General features: G+C 36.7%; 1 protein-coding gene across 1 annotated transcript in view; it reads left to right on the top strand.

The window, feature by feature from the left end:
* The window catches only part of LOC113758319 (polyphenol oxidase, chloroplastic-like), a 123,259-nt gene extending 101,899 nt beyond the window's left edge, over nt 1–21,360 (top strand). Inside the window, exons 2-4 of the mRNA XM_027301238.1 lie at nt 16,612–17,154; nt 20,269–20,715; nt 20,812–21,360. Coding sequence (XP_027157039.1) covers nt 16,612–17,154; nt 20,269–20,715; nt 20,812–21,360 — 1,539 coding nt within the window. The remainder of the gene's footprint in view (nt 1–16,611; nt 17,155–20,268; nt 20,716–20,811) is intronic.
* Nucleotides 21,361–25,165: the final 3,805 nt, after the last annotated feature.

The following is a 25,165-nucleotide window of genomic DNA, read 5'->3' as shown; positions in this document are numbered from 1 at the left end:
ATCCTTGATCACAATTATTATACAGGAGGAAGTCCAAATCTTGACTATTACACATCCAATCAATTCTAAACGTTCAGTACAATCCCGATATGAATGATTACACAAAAGGAATCCAAATTCAATCCGTACATGAGATAATCCATGAATAAACACTACAAGCCACTCCTTCGCCTTGAGCCCTGTGGAGGGGAATAAAATATTTTTGGGGTGAGGTAGAAGCTCAGCGAGTAACCAGTAAAATCAGTAATCAAATATATTTCACAATATTGCATTTCGATCCTTTCGATGATGTCATGATTCAAAGAACAAATGTCCGTTTATTGCTCTCGTGAGCCAGTTAAGTCATAGCACTTGAACACCCAACGCTCAAATAGATCATTTAACATTAACATTAACATTAACATTCAGAGGGAGCCCCTTTTTGAGCTCCGGAGCCATTTGCTCCAAGTACACAGAGGTGGAGACGTTGGTGTCCAGCACAAGACTTTCCCAGAACTCATTGAAGCCAAATCATGTCATGAATTTACATGCAAGCACGCATGATATGCAATCGAGTACATAATGCAACAAACATTTCACAAGTACTTTGGAAATAGTTTAGGGTCACTCACCTCCACGGCTCAGAAATCATCCAGCATATAACATTGCCTTGCTCAAATCCAAGTCTTAGATCACAAACTCAATGCAAATAAATCCCTTCAAAGTTCGGACAGCACTTCCCCTGAATTTGCTAACTTTTCCAGCCATCATGGCTTCATTATTTCCTCATTCCAACCCAAAGGTACACACACAACAACAAGTTCATCCAATAGCCATTCAGCAAGCTCCAAGTAGTACTAGTACAAGTCAAGCTAGGGAAAAGTCCGGAAATGAAAGTTAAGCTCAAAACCAGAAAAACAGTTTTGACGTCATTTTACGGTAATGGTACCAAAGGCACATCGAGTATCGGATGAAGGTGAAAGATACACCATTTCGAAGCTAAAAGACAGGGCTACAACATTGTAGAAGGTCACTCAGTCCAAATCCCAATACAACTAAGTCAAATATGCCAAATAACAAACCAGAACCGTAATTGCAGGTTTACAAATTACACTATGCTGTAATCAGTACAACTCAGTCTGTACAGGTCCGAATACAGAAATTCCAAAGGAATATGATAGCTAGGACATCAAGATACATTTCATCAGAAGACCTCAACACCCAAATCCAAAACAATTCCAGTCAAACCAACCCATTTCAGACGCAGTTCTAACATCCTGATGAACCCAGAACAGCAATAGTAATTTCGGCTTATCTCATTCTACACTACTCCAATTGATCTAAAATTTTACAGGCACCCTTAAAACATCAATACCTACAACTTTCATGTTTTGAGCCAACGCCAATTCGGCCTCTATCTAGGACCAAAAATTTCAGACAGAATGAAGAACCAAGAACCCTAATTTTCCAGATTTCTTCCAAAACAGAATTTACTTGCAATCTTCCACTTTTTCCACCTTCTAGAAGCATTAAACATCATTACCAATCATCATACATAACCACATAATAACAATCATATGAGAACAGAAAAATCCTGATTAAATATAAAACTTCACTAATTTCAACCAAAATCATGAAATCATCCATAAAATCACTTATTCAACCACCACCAATCACTAATTGAACATTATCAAGATCAAAGGAAAGGGTCCTTAGTCACTTACCATGCAAACCCAAGGAAAGACCCAACTTAGCACCTTTGCTTCTCAAACCACTTCACCACACACCTTAATACCACCAAGAGAAAGGTTTTTATGGAGCAAATCACGGTTTTAACGGTTGGTTTGTGAGATTGGGCAAGAAATAGAAGGAAGAAATTGGAAGCTTTTCTCTCTTTTTGTCTCCAAGAGGTTCGGCCAAAGAGCTTATGAAGAAGATGAATTTTGGGTCAAGTTTTTAATCAATTAGTAAAGGTAGTAAAATGGTCAAAGTCCACCCTTGAGTAAGAAAGTGACACTTGTCACCTTTAGGTTTAAAACTTATCTTTTTGTCTCTCCAATACAAATATCTTAACACATTGTACAATAATATCACTTAATACAAAAATCCAACAAGTTGTCAAAAATATATTGCGTTTACCGCACTTGCGGGTCCCACGTCCAAAATACGCTTTTAATTTCTAAAAAACTAACCGATACTAGAAAAATCATTTTAAAACTCTTTTTTGCTCATAAACTTTATCTGGGGAATTTTTCTAATAAAGAAAATGTAGAAAAGGCGGGCGTTTAAAAAATAAACCCTAGAAAAGTAGAAAATTTCCGGGTTCTCACACTTATACTTTTCGGGGCGTCACAACAAACTATCACCATTGCACATGCCAATCATAGTCTATGAAACACCCTTAAGATACAACCAATTGGTAGCTCCAAAACTATCCCCAATCATGGTCAAATTAAAACCCTAAGGCTGAAATTCTCCGTACAAAGCGGAAATTTTCCACAAATAGCCACAATTTACGCAGCAAAGTTCCATTCTAAACCATTCCAAGCCACCAACCATGGCCAACTAAGTTTAAACATATAAAAATAGAAAAAAACATGAATAAAAATAAAATTCATCAATCTCTACCAAATGTCACAAAATCTTTCACAAAACCAACTCTATGCCTAACACAAGTCATTAATTTCACATTATCAAAACCAAAGAAGGGATTCCTTAACTACTCACCTTGCAACCTCAAGAAAAGACACAACTTAGCACCACTTTCTTCCAAACCACTTCACCAACAACCTCACTACTACTAAACTAAGGGTTTTTATGGAGAAATCGGAAATTTAAACGGTTGATTTGCTAGATTGAGCTAGTTGGAGAAGATGAGAGTTGAAGGTTTTTCTTTTCTTTCCCTTTGAGAGAGTCGGCCAAGAGAGAGATGTATGAAGGTGATTTTGGGTCAATTTTTTTGATTAATTAGTAAAGTTGGTAGAATGGTCAAAGTCCAACTTAAATCACAAAGTGACACTTGTCACCCTTTTTAATGCAAAGCTATCCTTTTGTCTCTCCAACACCAATCCATTTGGTAACCTCTAATTATCTCTTAACACCTGAAAAATTAATCCTTGTATACAAAACTTAACCTAATTGACCGAATTTTAGCGCACTTACCGCACTAGCGGGTCCCACGTCCAATATACACTTCTAAAAACTCATGAGTTAACTTATACTAGAAAAATGATTTAAAAACTATATTTACTCATAGAAATTATCTAGAAAATTTTTCTAATAAAGAAAATAATAAAAAAAATGTGCAATTAAATAAAATAAGGCCTAGAAAATAAGAAAATTTTTGAGTTCTCACATTTTGTTCAAGGATTAAATTTGGAGATTCAGGAATCCTTAGCGCTAGTCACCCTGGATACCTTCATTAGGGCTCTTGACAAAGCCTAGAGACCGAACAAAAGAGAGTGAGGCATTTTGTTCAAGGATTAAATTTGGAGATTCAGGAATCCTTAGCGCTAGTCACCCTGGATACCTTCATTAGGGCTCTTGACAAAGCCCAGAAAATTTGGAATGCTAAATCTCAACTTAAGACTTTCCAAGCTAGGAAACGAAATGCCCATAACCTTACTTCTAGGCAACCTCGAGGAAATGTCGTGTAGCCCAAAGTAGGAAGAGGAATTGGTGGAGTAAGATTTTCGCTTGGAGCTCAGAACCAATGAACTAGGACTTTGGTCAGCAAAGCTCAGACCGAAAGAGGACAACAAGAAAGGCCTCCCTGTGAGGACCCGAAAATTCTCTTATTTTTATCGTAATTTACTGGCTTATTTAATTATTTATTCACCTGTTTTCTCCGAATAATTTATTTCAACCATTTTAAGTTCATTTGTATGGAACGTCTCCCTTATGTTTTTAAAACGTTTCGTTAGAAAAATTTATTTTTCGAAGACTCGTTTAGTGAGGAATAACAAGAACATGCTTTTCGAGCAAAATTCGATTCAAGAGTGCAATAATTTTGGAGAATTAAGAATGATCAATAGTAAACTAAGAAAAGTTAATTGAGAGATTAGATATGAGTGAGTAAAAATTAAGCTTATACCGTGCGCGCATCGAAAGATTCCCGAAAGTCACGCCAGTACAAAGGAAATAATAATAGACCGCCATCAAATCTTCCTTCTATTGTTCTTTAGCGTAACTGCGATAGAATGATGCCGTATGGGTTACGATCTTAGCAGTTGCTGAGATTGATAAGAAAACAATTGAACTCAAGAAGCATGATATCATACAATGTAAATGCAAAAGGCAATATTAACTCCCCATTTTTGAGTTCCACTTTGCAACTCGAATGTGAATGCAAAACTACGTATTCCAGTCCAAATATACCCTGAACACACACCATTGGAAATGAAAATTTCAGTTTATAAGAAAAAGATATTTGATAGGCCAAAAACTTGTTCAATAATTGAAACAAAGTTTTGGTGAACTTAGGATATTTTCGAGCCAGATATGGGTACAGCTATTTCTAGTCCCTACCTTGATCAAGGGGTCTATTTGTAAGGTGTGTTTTTTTGGTGTTTGTAAAAAATTTTACTATAATTTATTGTAAAAATTATAAATTTTTTTTTGTATATATTAGATTTGAGTAAACTGAAATTTTTCTCTTTTTTTTTTTCCTTTTCTTCTTCATTCCTTTTTTTTCCTTTCTTTCCTCTTCTTTTTCCTCTCTGCTATCACCACGCTGGTCGCCATCTCTCTCTCTCTCTCTCTCCCCATCCATATTTATTTTAGGGTGTGTATTTTAAAAATTTGGAATATTTTTAAGGAGTTCTTATCAACAAAATCATAAAAAAAAAACTTGCATGTTAAAAACTCCCTAAAAAAACACCCCTCTCAAGCACACATAAGAGTTGAGAGTGTGACGCCCCCACTTCTCCCAAGGGCGAACCCAAGGGTATCCGCGGAACGCCTGCCCAGCTCTCGTCAGGACTCGATACAATTTCAATTCAAACTTAAGATAAACAACTAAGGAATGACAGATGAAGTAAGAAAAGTCACTTCCTTAAACAAACTTTCAAGTATTACAACTCAAGTTCTCAAAAGTACATCACTTTCCCCAAAATACAGTCTCCCAATGTCGTCTAATCAATTACATTAAAATTCTAATCAAAAGGGGCCATCAAGTCGACCTCTCTATGATTCCTTCCATTTTGGCTCCTGTTAAGGAAAACAAAACTAATGGAATGAGCTGACGCTCAGTGAGGCCAAGAAAATCATGCAAGCACGTAATTCAAGTAGCAATAAAAATTGTACGAGAAATAAAACTATAATATTTAAGTAATTCATGAATATTCACAAAATAGCTCATTTCCACTTGTTTTGCCAAAGTTCAATCTAATATCTCCTCGTGATGACACTCCGTCATCCGAGTGGGTAATTAAGTCCGTAGAACTTTACTTATTCCATTTATGATTCTGAGTCGGCATGAGAGGTACCTCCCACCCGAATTGGTGTGGTACTTACTATTGCCCAGGGAATCGATTATATGTTTATGATTTTATGTCGACATGAGAGGTACCTCCCACCCGAATCGGTGTGGTACTTACTATCGCTCAGTGGTCGATGAGACATCGCTCTAATCGATTTATATTTTGTTTATGGTTCTGAGTCGACATGAGAGGTACCTCCCACCCAAATTGGTGCGGTACTTACTATCGTTCAGTGGTCGATGAAACATCACTCCAATCGACTTAGAATGGTTTGTGGTTCTGAGACGACATGAGAGGCACCTCCCACCCAAATTGGTATGGTACTTACTATCATTCAGAGAACCGATCATTTATTTAGGGTTTTGAGCCGACATAAGAGGTACGTCCCACCCGAATCGGTGTGGTACATGCTATCGCTCAGAGACCCGATTATACGATTATAATTATAATGGTTGATGACATTCAATCCAATCGACAAATACCGTTATAGGCCGATGAGCGCACTCCAATCGGCAGTCATACAGTTCAATTATAGGTCGAGGAGATTCACTCCAATGACATATGCAGCCCTAGCATATAATTCAATTCAATTCAGGTCAGGTAATTCAATTTAATTCAGGTGTAAGTCGAGGAGATTCACTCCAACGATATATGCAGCCATAGCATATGATGCAATTCAATTCAAGCAATTCAATTACATTTCATTTAAATGAGAACACGTTTAATAAAGTACACACTCGACTCAGCAGTTATAAACCATCCATTACATAATGAGCAATTCACATAATTTCCAAATATTCATGCACTTGACACTCACCTAGTCAAAATAAGAGAGTGGTGCACAATCAAGTATTTAAACGTCCGCTGTGAGGTCCTCTTGAAGATCCCCTTGAGTGTCTGAGCAAAAATAATCGGTGATTGCATGCTACCACTTAAAAACCTCTAACTATCGTAGAAGATTGTACCCTTGTACAATACTTAAGAAAATATCGTGAAAAGAGCTAAATTACTCGTAAATCGAGGCTCAAAAGTGGGTTTAATCATGCAAGGTAAAACTATTTTCCCTCAAGAAATCAAGTCTAAAATGGTCATTTAATATCGACAGGAAATGGAGAGTTTCTAAAAACTCAATCCCCTTCAAGTTCAAAAATTTCAGTTTCGAGGAGCAATTTTTGGAAAATCATATCTTACACTCCGTAGGTTCAAAATTGGAAAACTTGGTACCGTTGGAAATTAGTTCCAAAGTACTAAAAGTTCCTAGAAGATACTTTTCTAAGATTCCAAATGGAAGATACTCAAATTTCGGCTTAAAGTTGCTGACTTGCACTTACAAGACAGATTCGGGGTTGGTTTTTGGCAAACTTTGGAAATTCGGCAAAATTCACAGAATGTGAACTAGCCTCTAAAATTAAACTCAATTAGAGTTACAATCAAAGTTTAAAACACAACAAACGAAAAGAATTGGAGTTTTGAGCGCCAAGATATAGCAGCTCAAAGTTGGTTCAAAAAAGACCATTGGGCAATTTTCCAGATTTGAAACATGAACTTTGGGACTTCAGTTGGGCATTGAAATGGACTTGGAATGGCACCAAATTTGGTAGGATTACACTACCATATAAGGGTTACTCCTCTGTCAAATTTCATGTAAAAATTCGTATGGGAAGTCAGTTAACAAGACCACTAAAGTTCCAGGAATTTCCAAGGCAATTCTGCCTTATGCTTCCGTTTTCCTTTTTTCGAACCTTTGGCCTCATTCATGAAGGAAAAGTCTAAGAAACATTCAACACACATTTGGTAGGTGATTAACACCAAGAGTTTCAAAATAACAAGTCCCAATTCGAGCTAAGCCATCGGCTAGCCCAAAACTAGGGTTTTCTATCACTGATGCAGTTCTGTAATTTGGCCATAACTCAGTCAATTCAACTTGGAATTGGGCATGATTGATGGCGTTGGAAACTACATTCATAAGAAAAATCATTTTGAAATTCAGTCCATAGTTAGCTCAAATTCAAGCAACAAATCCCAGCACATCATTGACTCTCTAACACAGGAGTGAAACAGGACAGGTAACTTTGAAGAACTGTACGGTTCACTCAAGTCGAATCAGGGGATGTATTTTATACCGTTAGAAAACTGGAAGTGTCTAGTTTCAAATGCCGCAAACGATACTTGATTTTGACATGTGAGTAAAGAGTTATGATCGTTTAAAATTCGCTGCCAGAGTATCTCTGTACATGTTTTCCAGGTTTGAACATGTTTCGAAAATGCAACTTTTACCCAACCAAATCAAGTGATTTTTGGTGGAAACTTTCCACACAACCTATACAACATATCTACATCAAAATCAAGGCAATTTAATCACAAAAAAAAATCGAACCAAGGCCTCTGCACAAACAGGGCAGAATCCGGCCCTTCTTCTCTTTGGTTCCCTTTGAGTTTCTTTCCACTTTTTCAACATATAACCACTAGTTTAACACTTAATCAATAGAAATAACATCCAAAATCATCATATCAGTCCAACATGTCCATTGTGGGATTTCATAGAGCCCACTCACACGATTTTCAACCAACCAAAGTTACCCACATGAAGCTACAAGCTTCCAAGTCCAATCTAACCCACAAAAATCAAGTTTCAAAGGTTGGATCATTCACTACCTCTTGGGCGTTGAAACTCAGAAATTTCGGTCACCTAGAAGCTCCAAGAAACCGTGGAAATGATGCTCTTTTCCTAGCCCAAGTGAAGCTCCAAGTTGTTGTGAGTTTGTGTAGTGAATTTGGAGTGAATTTGATGAAAAAATGAGGTGAAATGAGATGAAGTTTCCTTCTTCTTCTTCCTTGGGTTGGCAGACCAGCAAGAGAGAGAGAAGAGAGAGTGGAGAGTGTTGTGCGGCTTCTTGAGGAAGCTTGGTGGTTGGTGGCCTTTTTGGGTACAAAAGTCAACTCTTACTAGTGCGTGTACGCGCGCGTTTCGTGCCCGTTTTCTCTTGGGTTTGTTTCACTTGTGCACTAAACCTCTAATGCACTTCCTTTAACACTATTATTATCCACTCTTAATAGTTTAAAAATAAATGTCCAAAGTCCCTCAATTAGTCACGTGCGCGAAAACGAGAACTTCCGACTCGCGCGCGATAAAGCGAAATTTTTAAGAAATTCTTGTAACGATAGTATAACTAACTAATATTTGGGTAATTAATCATAAAAATACCTATTTTAAGACTAACGCATGAGTCCTCCAATCTCCAAGGTCACTGTACTGTCAAATCGACTATTGCCTCCAAACGCGATTTCACTAAATCTCGCTAAACGAGTTTCCAAAATTAAATTTATTAACGGGACATTTTAAAAATATACGCAAGTCATAGTTCTATGTAAATGGTTCCAAAAAGGGGTTGAAATAAATTATTCGAAGAAAATGGGTGAATAATTATTTAAATAAACCAGTAATAGGAGTTTAAATTAAGAAAATTTTTGGGTCCTCACAGAGAGTATTCTTCTTCTTCTTCCTTTTTTTAGGATGATATACGTCTTGTTTATCTTAACAAAATGGGTGGGATGGCTATTCTAATGCCAGAAATATTCACGATATTTAGTACCTTTTCCATGGCGTCCTTTGCATTACTAGGTATTTTCCATGGCATCTTTTGTATTACCAGGTACTAGTGATTTCTTGGGAAAATTGATAGTATTTTTTAGAATAATTATTAGCCAAAAATATTAATTGCTTTTGTAATGACAATCGGAATGATATTAACTCCTATTTATTCATTATCTATGTCAGTGAGATGTTCAATGCATACAATACAAGTTATTTCTTTCAGTTCTCTCGTTTTATCCGTACGACCGGGTGGCAAGCAAATAGAGCTTAATCTCCACGAGGCAAAAAATTAATCCTGGTAGATTCTTCGTACGATGGTATAAATTACCTATTGAAAGTTTGGAACCATGCCATGTGATACTTCGTACTAGTGCCCTTCTGCAATAAAACGCACTTCTGCAGTAAAACGCAATTGGATTATTAGACTACTTGTGCAGAACAGCTAGCTCCTACTTTTTCTTTTTTTCAGAAAGTTACAATTATCTACTCATCCACTGCTGATAATACCACAATAGTAATTTGATTGTCGTGACCCACAAGCGAATTTCTCGGAATAATGTTAAAACCAAAAATTATCACAAAAGTAGTGTTTTGTAGGGAGTGTTTCTGTCATAAGGTTCGCCGCAAGTCACAATATCGATTTAAAAGTTGTTCGATTTATTTTTTCATTTTTTTCCACAACTTAAGAATTTTTGAAGTTAAGATTTTCGATTGCATTTTTTTATTTTAGCCAAAGATGAACCGTTGATTAACATATGATCAAGGGTCATGATTTGAAGGAGTAGGGAAAAAATGTCTTTTAAATCTTTTGCCGCAATACTAATTTGCGGCGAATGAATTAAAATATTTTTTTCCCTTAACCACACATCTAATTTGCGGTGGTTTGGAAAAGTTTTTTCTTTAACCGCACATCACATAAATGGAATTTGCGGCAATAGAGAAAAGCTTTTTGACTAGCTAGTCAAATGATAAAACTTTCATTAGCCACAAATTACATTTGAGGCGATAGATACAATTTTTTTTTAGATACAATATAATATTAGTTTTATCAATAATTGTTATATAATATTAGGAATTGTTCTAACCTATAATATTAGTAATAGTTGGGATGAGATCTACCACACAGGAGGATACATTGGAAATGTGAGGACGGCCCCACCTCCCCCTAAGGCGAACCAGAGGGTTCGGCGGGTCGCCTGCCCAGCTCTCGCCGGGACTCAGTCGTTCACTACAATCCTCAAATGAATACAAGATAAATCTCAAATATAACTCAAATGTTCCAACATTTACATATCAAAAACTCAAATGTTCCAACATTTACATATCAAAAGCGAAGCGTCCACGCTTCCACTGCGCCACTCTGATCCATGATCCCAATTCTTATACAAGAGGAATTCCACAACAATAAAATCACAACAAGCCTTCCTTCGCCACGAGCCCTGTGGAGGGGAATAAAATAGTTTTGGGGTGAGCTAGAAGCTCAGCGAGTAACCAGTAAAATCAGAAATCAAATATATTTCACAATAATGCATTTCGATCATTTCGATGATGTCATGATTCAGAGATCAAATGTACGTTTATTGCTCTCATGAGCCGGTGAAATCATTGCACTTGAACACCCAACGCTCAAATAGATCATTTAACATTAACATTAACATTAGGAGGGAGCCCCTTTTTGAGCTCCGGAGCCATTTGCTCCGTCATGTCATGAACTCACGAAAATGGTGGAGACGTTGGTGTCCAGCACAAGACTTTCCCAGAACTCATTGAAACCAAATCATGTCATGAATTCACATGCAAGCACGCATGAGATGCAATCGAGTACATAATGCAAGAAACATTTCACAAGTACTTTGGAAATAGTTTAGGGTCACTCACCTCCATGGCTCAGAAATCATCCATCAATAACATTGCCTTGCTCAAATCCAAGTCTTAGATCACAAACTCAATGCAAACAAATCCCTTCAAAGTTCGGACAGCACTTCCCCTAAATTTGCTACCTTTTCCAGCCATCATGGCTTCATTATTTCCTCATCCAATCCCAAAGGTACACACACAACAACAAGTTCATCCAATAGCCATTCAGCAAGCTCCAAGTAGTACTAGTACAAGTCAAGCTAGGGAAAAGTCCGGAAATGAAAGTTAAGCTCAAAACCAGAAAAACAGGTTTTGACGTCATTTTGCGGTAATGGAACCAAAGGTACAACGATGGTCGTATGAAGGTGAAAGACCCACCGTTTCGAAGCTAAGAGATAGGGGTACAATATTACAGAAGGTCACTCAACCCAGTTTCGAGTGTAACCAGGTCAAAAATGCAAGAAACTATACCAGAATCACAAAAACAGATGCACAGAACGCATTTTAGCGGAAACATCATAAAGCAGGCTATCCAAGTCCAAATCCAGAAATTCCAAAACCAGCTGAAAGCTAAGAAACAGGGTTACATTTAATCAGAAGACCTCAACAACCAATTCGGAAGCAATTCCAGCCAAGACAACCAATTACAGGCGCAATTCTTACATTCGGGTAAAACCAGAACAGCAATAGTAATTTCGACTTTTCTCACTCTACACTACTCCGATTGACCTGAGATTTTTTAGGTACCTCTAAAATGTCATTCCCTACAACTTTAATGTTTTAAGCAAGGGCCAATTCGGCCTCTATCTAGGACCTAAAATTTCGGACAGAATGAAGAACCAAGAACCCTAATTTTCCAGATTTCTTCCAAAACAGAATTTACTTGCAATCCTCCACTTTTTCCACCTTCTAGAATCATTAAACATCATTTCCAATCATCATACATAACCACATAATCATACTCATATTAAAACAGAAAAATCCCCAAAACTAATAAAAGTTCATCCATCCAACCACAACTCAAAATATAATCCATCAAACCATCTCTTTAGCCATCACAAGTCTCTAATTTAGCATAATCAAGAACAAAGAAAGGATCGCTAGACATGATACCTTCAAATATCAAGAAAGGTGATGACTTAGGGATTTTTCTTCCAAAACAACTCCACCAAGAGCTTCAATCTTCCTTAGCTAGCAAGTTTTATGGAGTGATTTGCAATTTAATCGGTTGGAACTCAAGATTTGGACAAGAAATTGAAGTGCAAGATGATGGATTTTCTCTCTCTTTTTCTCTCAAAATTTCGTCCAAGACAAGCTAAAATGGAGAGAAATTGGGTCCAAATTGGTTTTAGTAAAGTTAGAAAAGTCTTGGTCAAAAGTCAAGGTCCAATGGTTTTGTGACAAATGGTCCTTTAGGGTTTTAATCTTATCTTTTTGTCTCTCCAATACAAATATCTTAATACATTGTAAAATAATATCACTTAATACAAAATTCCAACAAGTTGTCAAAAATATAATGCATTTACCGCACTTGCGGGTCCCACGTCCAAAATACGCTTTTAATTTCTCAAAAACTAACCGATACCAGAAAAATCATTTTAAAACTATCTTTGCTCATAAACTTTATCTGGGGAATTTTTCTAATAAAGAAAATGTAGAAAAGGCGGGCGATTAAATAAAATAAACCCTAGAAAATGAGAAAATTTTCGAGTTCTCACGCTCATTCTTTCGGGTCGTCACAACTTGTCCCGCATATATATTTTTTATTTTTTATTTTTATACATATACTACAAAATAATATTTTTAGTCCTAATTGAGGAATTTCATTAAACAAATTATACTACCAATATGAGAGACTATGGTTAGTTTATAAGATTCATTTTTAGATGTTATGATCTTATGTTTTTTAGAAAAATTTTAATTGGTGTGGAATATATATTTAAACAAGGTACTATTTATAAATTTAAATTAGTATAAATTATTTTTAAAAATTAAATAATAAACGAGCATGGGATGGGTACTGTTTACCTGACCCTTTTGAGCGAGTACTCTAATATACAGGTCGAGTAAAGATATAAAAAAAAAAAAGACTGATCGCAAAACAATGCATGGAGCGAGCATCCAACTTGCTCTCACCCTAATTTTAATCCTAAAGAATTGTGGACAAGGTAAAAATCATGGTGCATCGTCCGGACAACAATAATGTGACTTTTGCACACCTTTGTCGACAAATTATTTGTCATTTTCTGTCACGGCATCACGGGTTTGTGATTGTGGTTGTTCCACTATTCTGCTGCTCAACTTGCATATAATTGTATGGAGTAGCATTTATTTTGATTCAGCGACAAGTGGAAAAAAAATAGTTATGGGATAGTCTCCAAAAGAAAAAGAAAGAGTTATCGGCTAACTAGAAAGAAAAAGTACTTTTTACTTGACAGCTTGTCAGAAAGAAAAAGTAACCCTGCAGTATGAATTAATCATCTTTTCAAGAACAATTGCAAATGTTTTTTGATTGCCTAACTTTTTCCGTTCGTTAGCGTTGAGAGCTAATGACAGCTCATTTGAGCTGCATACAAACCTAGCTATTCGCGAATAGGTCGAGTCAAAATTCAATTTAAACTCGTTTAACACCAATTTCAATTTGAACTTGAGCTAACCAAACTGAATTCAAACGCAAGTTTTGTTAACTCACAAGTTGACTCGATTATATACTTATATATAGTGAAATTACATATATTTCATAATATTTTATTATCTGTTTAAAAAAATTACTATTTTATTTATTTTTTAAAAAATAAAATAATTATTTTTTTTAAAACTCGAGTTCGAGCTGGACTTGGCTCGAATTTGAGTTTAAACTTTAAATTGAGAGTTCGTCAAGCTCGAGATCAAGTTTAAATTTGATAAAATTAAGCCGAAACTCAACTCGACTTAATTAGATCAAAATTCGATTCAATTCAACTCATTTGCAGTTTTAGAACTCGTGTTATGGAATTTTCCTCTTGAGGCCCTTAAGGTATGTACAATAGTAAGCTAAATGAAGAGATGACCTTTTGCCCTCTCCCCTTCCCAACCCAAAAAAAAAAGAAAAAAACTAATTACATTCATGATCAAAGGGAGAGTATTTTCCAGCATTCTTCTGAAGTGCAATTTTGTTCCCTTTTTGTTTTTAAGTCCATATTTTATTGATAAGAGAATAGCAACCGAAGCTATAGCTTTGGAAAATTCCCTAATGCACACCCTATGCCTATACCTCAGAGAAACTGTACAAATGTATTATTTAGTTTGGACTGAAGAATTTGATGAAAGATTTAAAATTCATCGAATCGCTGTTGTTGTTTAAATTATTTAAAAATCATTTGAATGTATAATAAATCAATTATCGAAATACATTTTAAACACTATAATAATTTGTGATTCACAAGTTCAAATGCATCTTAAATAATTTAAACAACTAGAGCGATTTAAGATAATTTCAAATCATTCATGAAATCTCTCAATCCAAATGAAGCGTAAGAGAGTTTGTTTGTTTTTTCTCATTATTTGAAAAAAGTAGAATTTGTTTAGGGAAAATCATAAAAAAAAGTGTTCTGAAATATAAGAAGTCCAATTACAATCATGTTATGGAGTTTTCAACCCCCTTTCTGGCACCATTGAGTTGACTATATGAACGAGACAAGTTTTTTTCTGTTTTAAGTGCATGTAATGTTGGGATAAAGCGCCAAAGTATTAATGAGGACTTCGAGTCTTCTATCCCCAAAATAGTCTATGTCCCCTCTATCCCTTATTTGCACAGTTACCATGTGTCCCTAGCCTTTTGTTAACCCAAATTCAAATAAATCGATAATAATCGGTTTACAAGTTTACTCAAAATCAGTTAAAACAGATAACTCAAAACTTTTTTTTTTTTTTTAACAAAAAAGAGTCTTGTTGATCATAAACATAGAAATCAACTAAAACTCTTCTTTATTTTTTACCCCAAATCAACAAGACTCTTTTTGGTTAAAAAGAAAATTAAAAAAAGTTTTGAGTTGTCTGTTTTAATTAATTTTGAGTAAACTTGTAAACTGATTATTATTGATTTATTTGAGTTTGGGTTAACAAAATACTAGAGACACGTGGCAGCTATACAAATAAGGGACAGAGGAGACAGAGACTACTTTGGTGATAGATGATTCGAAGCCATTAATGAGGCTTTAATTGATTTTAAGTAAACTTGTCAACCGATTATTATCAAAAGGCTAACTTGAGTAAACTTGAGTAACAAAAGCCTAGAGACACGTGGCAGCTGTACAAATAAGGGATAGAAAGGACAAAGACTACTTTGGGAACAGAGAATTTGAAGCCAATTAATGAGTATGGGAACTAATCAATAGTTAAATGGGATCCCGCAAAGCTGAAACCGTTGAGGTTGAAAGGTGCTTATTATTTTTAACTCCATATAGTACAAAGGAGCAATCTAGTTAAGAATAATTCGCTGGAATTTATTTTAGCAAAATTAGAAATTGTTCATGTATAAGATCTGGTCCGATTCTAGACACCTTTCCCATGAACAAGTGGGTATATAAGAATTTACATGAATTTCAGATAAACAGCAAAAGTACGATAGATAGAGAATATGAATGTCTGATTTCGTTTAATTTATGATTTATGTCGCTAATTATTCAAGATTTTGAAATATATATATGTGTGTGTGTGTGTGTGTGTCTATACATATATATACATACATATACGTGTGTACTTATGTATGTATGGTGGAATTCAACAAATATTAAGATTGAAATATTTGAAATGAAGTCAATTTTGTGCAAATTTTATTCTAATCTAACATCTAAATATTGATTATATATATAAAAATTTAAAACATAAACAAATATTTCATTATGACTTGTATAACAGATAGTGACATCACAATTTTTTTTCCTAACTATTTTGAGTGGAAGGGTATTCTTATAAATTTTAGAAAAAAAGTACTTTTATTCATGGTGTACCAACATTATCAACATTGATGAGAGTTTATATAGAAGTTGCCCTACAAATATACTTGTTACAGAAGATAAAAACCTGTCAAACTAAAAATCAAATTACAAGCCAAAAACCTATCAAACATGGCACAACAACTTGTAGATTATATGTTGTTGTTAAGATTTAAATCTAAAAATTTAACTAATTTCCAATATATTCCGAGTAGAAATCACTTTCATTTTGGACATTGTTTGGATACTCTAGGCAGGGGGTATTGCCATGACGCCAGCCAAATACAGTACTAGGCCACTAGGTTTCTGCCTCAATGTCATCAACTGACCCAATTGATTCCTCCCCAATATACCTAGTAGTGATCCCACTATTCCATGTCCCATATGTAAACAGCCATTATAAAAATGCAACAAGACATAGGGCCCTGGATGCGACACAACAACCAGCGTACAAAAGAGCAAATTAACAATGGTACTATATATTCACGCTTAAGATGTAATTCGATTTTTAATTGCCAACCTTCTCGTGAATAGAAAATCGTATAACCCTAAAAACCCAACAATTTATAAACCTTAAAGCTTGGTTTCATCAATCAACCAGTTAGATATGATAGGTTTCTACCTTAATCTGATCAAGCTACCAAGCTCAAGTCCACTATATAAAGCATAGGTTGAGGCAGCACAGCATGCATAGTACACACGGCATAACTTGCTCAATATCTAGGTCATGGCTTCTCTTACCATGCCAACTCTCTCCTCCAACCTTGCCAATTCCTCCTCCATAGCACATTTCATCTCACTTGCAAAACCCACTCACCCAAATCGTAAAACAGGCCCAAAACTTACATGCAATGCCACAAAAGGTGACGAAAACTCCAGTGATCATGACATTGCCGGCTCCAAAAATGGAGAAACTTCTTTACTGAAGCTTGATAGAAGAAATGTGCTACTTGGCATTGGAGGAGGGCTCTATGGTGCCTTCACTTCTGGTGCTAATCCATCAACCTTTGCAGCACCACTATCTCCAACATTCATAGCCTGTCACGATGCCACTGACCCCGACAAAAAAGAAATCGACTGTTGTCCACCCTCGGTCATGGCCGCGGATATCACTGATTTTGTTCCTACTGCTCCTTCTGTCATCGCCACTAGACCTGCGGTGCAACTAGTCGACTCGACTTATTTGAAAAAGTACAAGACGGCCATAGAGAAAATGAGGAATCTAAGTTCGGATGATCCACGTAGTTTCACTGCACAAGCAAATGTTGTGAGAACCCGTATTGCCCTAATAGTTTCCTAGGGTTTTTCCCCCCTTAAATTTCATGTTTTCTGCATTTTCTGGCCTAGGAATATTTTCTTGGTGGATTTTATGAGCAGTTATAGTTTTTAGATGAATTTTCTAGTATTGGAGAGTTTTTAGAAAATTAAGAATATATATTGGACGTGGGACCCACTAGTGCGAAAAGTTCGGGAAAATTCGGCCAATACGGTTAAGTTTCGGATACTGTGAAAAATTTATCGGGTGTTAAGAGATAAGTAGTGTGTGTGAAGTGATTGATGTGAGAGAGAAAAGAAAGATAGGAAGGCATTTAATGAGATGCCACATGTCACTTTCTCATTGGTTATGACTTAAGAAACACTATTCACCTTTTGACAAATTTTTGACTTTTGACCCAACTAGTAAATATCTTCAAAAATTCACTAAAATTCCCTCATTTTCTCTCCACCATAGCCGGCCCTCTCAAACTCCAAGGAAGACAAAACTCTTCAACATTCAAGCTTCTAACAAGTCCAAATCCACCAAATCAAGTGCTTAAGTTAGTTCTACTCCATAAAAACTTTCCTTCTAGTGCTAGTTAGTGTGTTGGTGAACTTTGTTTGAAGGATTAAGGTGTTCAACATCCTCCTCTCTCTTGTTTCTTGGTAAGTGAAGCTTGAAACACCCTACTACACCTAATGATGCTTATGTTGTGCTTACTAGTGATAAGAGTGCTGAAATTTCTGGTTTTTATCTTGGTTGGAATTGATTTGGTGAAGTTTTCCATTTTATGATGATTTTTCTGGTTTAATTGGATTATGATGGTGTGGTTGTTTGTGATGATTGGCAATGGACTATAATGGCTCTAGTGGATGTGAAATGTGGTTAAATGCAATCAATTTTGGATTTGGTGTGAAATTGAAAAGTTAGGGTTCTTAATTTCCCAATTCTGTCCGGTTTTTGATCATAGGGTTAGAGGCCGAATTTGACTTTGCTCAAAACATTAAAGTTGTAGGTATTGATGTGATGGAGATGCCTGTAAAATTTCAGGGCATTTGGATTAGTGTGGAGTGAGTTATGACGAAATTACTGTAGCTGTTCTGCTTTGGACAGAATGCGAAAACTGCGATAGTAATTGGCTATTTTGACTGGAATTGGTTTGGATTTTGGAGTTGGTGTCTTCTGATGAAATGTAGCTGGATGACTTAGCTAACATATGCCTTTGGAATTTCGGCATTTGGACTTGTATGGACTGAGATATACCGATTACAGTTTTCTGCATTTTGCAAACCTGTTTTGGGAATTCTGGTATAGTATTTCGTATATTTGACCTAGTTGTGTTAGGAACTGGATTGAGTGACCTTCTACATTGTTGTAGTTCTGTTTCTTGGCTTCGAAATGGTGGGTCTTACACCCCCATCCGATAATTGTAGTGAGAGTTGTGCCATTACCGCTTTTGGAGGCCAAAAACTGTTTTTGTCGTTGGGACGAATGAGTTCCAATGCTTGATTTTCTGGTTTGCTATTATGCTTGTTTATGCATATGAAACCCTATTGGGTTATAATTGGCTTGGCTTTGTGACTCGTTATCGAGTCTTATGGTAATTGTTCACTTGTTCTAGGAGGAAACGGTGGTGCACGACGTTCGTTTAACGACGGTGCATGAAACATCATTTTCTCACTTGGTGAGTATACTACTCACTTAATTGTTACTATGTGGCTTTGCTAAATGTATATGTGATGCCTTGAAGGCTTACTTGGATATTGGAATTGATTAAGGTGAGGGTGTACTTGACCGCCCTCACCCCTTTTGATAGTATCACTGATTGGCTACCGTTTTACTGCATTACTGAACTTGATATACTGGATACTGAATTCCATTCTTGGAAACTGATTTGGTGTCATTTGGGCGAATGTCCAATGGCTTCACTGTATTACTGAGCTCAACCCCGTTTGGTAGTCAATTGGATCGAGCCGGCGAGGGCTTGGTCGTGAAAATTGTCATGTCACGGGGACTGTACTGAGGAACCTTGTGGTAATGAGACCTTTGGTTCCGGTATACTCGAGTATTACCAAAATGACTGAATGGAGTGCGGGCCCGGTTGGGGTATGTTGGGTGGAAGGAATGGAAGTGAAGTGAGGTCTACGGTTTGGTACTTTTAACATTGACGGAGGGTCAATGAGTGTGGATCAAGAATGTAAGCGTGGAAATGGGCTCTTGAGAGCCGACCGTATCCTTTCACTGAATTGCTTACTTCGAAATTGCATACTTGAATTGAATGGTTATGCTTATGTGATCTTAACTGCTATTGTGATAGTTGCTCACTGAGCTTTAGCTCACTCCGTTCCATTTGTTTTCCTTACAGGAAAATGAATACTTTTGGAAAAGGTTGTAATAGTTGAATGACAAGTTGAGCTCATGTACATGTATTTTGAATAGCTCCTTGAGGGTGAAACCCTATGTGTTTTGTTTCACCAATGTTTGGTGTGTAAATGGCTATTGTATGTGAATGAATTAAATGGATCTCTTGGTATGCCATTTTGGCTTGACAATGTTGGATTTCCATGTATATATGTTAAGTTGATGTTTGGATGAACTTCTGAACGTTTCGGCTTTCAAACGGCAAAAGAAAAAATTTTTGACGGAAAGGCACTGGACTGAATCCGGCCAGGAATCCGGCCAGAAACTGGCCGGATTGTCGGCCGGATTGCTTGGAAAATTTTGAATCCGTGAAGTTGCTCACTGGACAGTATCCGGCCAAGAATCCGGCCGCTAATCCGGCCAGATTCCGGCCGGATTCTGCTGTCCAGGTTACTATTCAGTTTTTCATTTTTTTTTATTTTGTTATTTTGATACTTGTGACCTGTCCGAGCGCACTTTTGCATTCCCGAAACGTATTAGAACGCGTGTAACTGCTCCGTAGTCCTGGCGAGAGCTGGGCAGACAGTCCGCTAACCCCTTTGGTTCGCCTTAGGGGAAAGTGGGGCTGTTACAAATGTGCATTGTGCATATTGTAACGGTGGATACTATCAAGATGGCTATGCAGATTCTAAACTTCTATTGGATGTTCACAACTCATGGCTCTTCTTTCCCTTTCACAGATGGTACTTGTATTTCGTCTAGAAGATATGCCAAAACATGGTCGATAACGATACTTTTGCACTTCCCTTTTGGAACTGGGATAATCCACCTGGGATGTTTCTGCCAGCCATTTTCAAAGACTCCTCATCCTCACTCTATGATAGCTTACGCAATCCCTCTCACCTAAATACAGTTCTTGATCTGTCCTACGAAGGCACTGATTCAAAGGATAGTACCATAACAGTGATAAGAAACAATCTCTACCTCATGTACAAGCAAATGGTTACTCAGTCCACAACTCCATTGAGTTTTTTCGAAAAAGCGTTTCGTGCTGGTGAAACATCTGATCCCGGAGCCGGTTCAATTGAAACTAGTCCTCATACGAATGTGCACGTTTGGACTGGCGACCCTAATGAATCTCATGGCGAGGACATGGGCTCCTTCGACTCAGCGGGAAGAGACCCAACCTTTTATTGTCATCATGCCAACGTTGATAGAATCTGGTCTCTTTGGAACTCTTTAGGAGGCCTGAACTTAACTGATTCAGACTGGTTAAACTCCAGTTTCTATTTCTACAACGAATAGGCAAAGCCTGTAAAGGTTTATGTGAAAGACTGTTTGAACACCTCAGTTCTTGGATATACTTATCAAACTGTGGATATCCCCTGGCTGAATAGTAAGCCAAGCCCGCGTAGGACGGCTATCGCATTACCAACAGCTCCTACTCCAAGTCAAGTGTTTCCAACGACCCTGGAGAAAGCTATAACTGTTCTAGTGAAGAGGCCAAAGAAGAAGAGTACCAAGACGGAGAAGCAGAAGGCAGAGGAAGTTTTGGAGATATCTGGGATCCAGTACAATATTGGAGAGTTTGTCAAGTTTGATGTGTACATCAATGAAGATACTCCGGACGAGAGCGGGCCGGAGAAGACTGAGCTGCTGGGGAGCTTCACCAACGTGCCTCATGGACATTCCATGATTTCTACTACTACTAAGAGTTATGCAATATCTGAAGTTTTACAGGAATTGGGAGCGGATGAGTTTGAGAGCGTCTTGGTTACTTTGGTCCCCAAGAGTAGCACTATTACCATCTCGGGAGTCAAGATCAAGTATGATAACACCAAGGTGTCTGCATGAGATTAAAAAAAAAAATTTAATGGTGTGCTTCATATATGTTTGTAAGGATGGCAACGGACACGGGCACCCGCCCCGCGGGAGTCATTGGGGTGAGGGGTGGGGCGGGGGAGAATTTTTTCCCCCCGTTCCGTTTGAATATATATATGTACATAATTGTATATATATATATATAATGATATTATCAATTATACTACTAATGATACATGTCTATTAAAAAAATTATTAATTATTTATACCAAATTTATTAATACATTTCTGTTAAATTCCTAACTACACTTAATACAATAACACTTTTTTCTAAAAAAAACACAATAATAATTTAGTGATTGTATTTGTATCAAAAGTGAAAACTTGATTATTTTAGTTATATTTGTTTTATCATATTAGATTGTATTCAAATAACCTTTGTTTAATTATTTTTATGAGTTTCAATTGTGAAGTTATAATGAATAATAATTTGGTGATGTGTTAATATTTTAGTACTTGATTATTTGCTCAAATTTAATTATAATGAAATTATATAATAAAATTTTTAACATCGCGGGGGAAGCGGGCAGGACGGGGGCGGGGGTGGGAGCCGGGGAATTAAAATGCAACGGGAGGGGATGGGGAATTTTTTAACCCCTATATGTGTGTCTTGCATGCTGTTTTTTGTTTCAGATGTTGTGATTTCTGTGTCCTCCCTCAACCAATTAGGGCCTTGAATCCACCTTTATTTTCCTTTTGATATGGTTCGGAAAGCCATCTCATCTTACCGGATCATGCATGAGGAGTACTGTGATGTGTCTACCTAAATAAACCTGCATGGGGATTGTGAATTGTGATATACCTGTCTAAATAAACCCCGAAAGGCAGCGAGGGAAAGAAAAGAAGAATGCAGTATTTGCACCCTGTTAGGGCGGTTATTTATATTTAACCTTTGGTGAAAACTATCACCTATGAAATCCCAAGATCTTTATGGCGATTATTGAGAAATAATTAATACAAAATTGCGGAAGCATACCTTGATTCATGTTGACAAACTGGTGCTTGAATCCCTAGAGATTTTGGGGTGGCCTTCCAGGTCAACACGTATTTACCGATCCTTGAGAGAGGCCTTTAGTATCTCTCTGGTATCTTTCCTAACGATGGGATATCAGGAAAGGGTTGTATATTGTGGTACTAGAAAATACGACAAGAAGATATCGTGTGACTTGGGGACCATAACCCTATTTATAGGTAACATTCTTGTTACCTTTTGAAACCCTATTTCAGCCCTTCATAGAAATAGGAGCCCTCAAGTTTCTACACATTAAAGGCCCACATCCTATTAGATACATTAAGTCCAAATCATATTTGATCACTTTAATTGGACTTAACTTTATTTGACAGCTTGCAACCCGTAATTATTCACATATAAGTCCAATGTTGGATTAAGGATCCAACAATCTCCTACTTGGACTATATGTGTAACCTTATAATTATGTTTTGCAATTAATCGTATGAACTTAACTTTACTATCATTATCACAATGTATCTGTAACCAATTCGGTCCATCAATTACACCAATATAGGATCAAAGTGGTCTTTGTTACAATTTTGTAACTCGACCCATCAATGGTCACATATATCGATGCAATTGAATGGCATGAATCATGATGTAGATGTATAGCATGAAAATTTCATGTAATGAGATCAAAACATGCCTATTTTCAACTGGTCCACCTTAAAATTTTATGAGATCAAACCATACCAAAGTCAGAGTATAAATAAATCCAAACTTTATTTATGCATAAAATATCCTTAGATCATTAATAACCGAAACGTATCATAAGAGCATTTAAAATATCAAACTCCCACTAAAACTGTACATCATTTATTAATATGACACCCATACGAGCAGTATGCTCATGAAATATTTTGGGTGGCAATCTCTTAGTAAGCGGATCCGCAACCATGGAGTTTGTCCTGATATGCTCTATCGATAACTGTCCACTCTGTACTCTTTCTTTAACAGACAGGAACTTGATATCTATATGTTTAGATTTCGTCGAGCTCCTGTTATTATTGGAATATAGAACTGCTGACTTGTTGTCACAAAATAATTTGAGTGGTCTTTCAATGCTATCCACTACACGTAATCCTGTGACAAAATTTCGTAGCCAAATTCCTTGGTTGGATGCCTCATAACAAGCTATAAACTCTGCAGCCATAGTGGAAGATGCTATGAGAGACTGTTTAGCACTCTTCCAGGATATAGCACCTCCAGCCAACAAGTACACATAACCTAACATTGACTTCATAGTATCTTGGCATCCAACATAATCGGAATCAGTATACCCAACGATCTCTAACTCATCTGACTTCCGATACGTGAGCATGTAATCTTTTGTTTTCTGTAAATACCGTAAGACCCGTTTGGTTGCTTTCCAATGATCTAATCCTGGATTACTTAAATATCTACCCACATTCCAGTAATGTACACAATATCCGAACGCGTACATACTTGAGCATACATTAGACTCCCTACTGCTGAAGCATAAGGAATCTTTTGCATCTCTTTTTCCTCAAAAGCATTCTTAGGACACTGCTCAAAACTAAATTTGTCTCCTTCAGCCACGGGAGTGTCACTTGGTTTACAATTTTGCACGCCATATCTTTTGAGAACCTTTTCGATATATCCCTTTTGTGATAGTCCTAAAATATCTCGAGATCGATCTCGGTGTATTTGTATACCTAACACAAAAGATGCATCACCAAGATCTTTCATCTAAAAATTCTTAGTCAGAAATTTCTTGGTTTCATGCAATAGACTAATGTCGTTGCTGGCAAGCAAAATGTCATCAACATATAATACCAGAAAAATATACTTGCTCCCACAGAACTTATGGTATATGCAACCATCTACTAAATTCATCTCAAAACCAAATGAGATGATCACTTGATGAAATTTGAAATACCATTGTCGAGATGCTTGTTTGAGCCCATAGATGGATTTTTTAAGTTTGCAAATCATATTTTTTGGATCTCTTGATACAAAGTTTTCTGGTTGCACTATATAAATCGTCTCATCAATGTTACCATTGAGAAACGCTGTCTTTACATCCATCTAATGTAACTCAAGATCGAAATGCGTCACTAGTGCCATGATAATTCTAAAAGAGTCCTTTGAAGAGACCGAAGAGAAGGTTTCTTTATTGTCGATACCTTCTTTTTATGTAAATCTCTTAGCGACAAGACGAGCTTTGTATCTTTCCACATTGCCTTTCGAATCTCTCTTGATTTTAAATATCCATTTACAACCAATAGGTTTCGCACCTTCTGACAATGAGACAAGATCCCAAACATCATTGTCTTTCATGGATTTAATCTCCTCTTCATGGCATCGATCTACTTTTGAGAATTTGAACTTTCTATGGTTTGGCGGAAGTTGATTGGATCATCTTCCATCATCCAAAGTCATCCTCATGTTCTTGGAGAAAAACAATGTAATCATCTGGCACTGCACTTCTCCTTTCTCTAGTGGATTTTCTTAATGGCATTGGTTCTTGGAGAGGGAGAGTTTGTTCTTCTATAACAGTTTGTTCTTCGACATTGTCTTGATTTGTCATGTCATGATCTTGTTCAGGAATAGGATCCTGAACAAGATCAATGACACCTGTAGGAATATTAATATATTTCTCTTTAAAGATAATATCCCTTACTGTATTTTCTCCCCCAAACTCGACATTCTCAAAGAATTGGGCATTTCCTGTCTCAAAAATTGATTTAGTTGTGAGATCATAAAACTTGTAACCTCTGAATTTTTCAGAGTATCCAATAAAAT

Source organism: Coffea eugenioides, unplaced genomic scaffold (genome assembly GCF_003713205.1).
Source record: "Coffea eugenioides isolate CCC68of unplaced genomic scaffold, Ceug_1.0 ScVebR1_47;HRSCAF=261, whole genome shotgun sequence".
NCBI lineage: Eukaryota > Viridiplantae > Streptophyta > Magnoliopsida > Gentianales > Rubiaceae > Coffea > Coffea eugenioides.
This window is presented reverse-complemented; position numbering and strand designations above follow the sequence as displayed.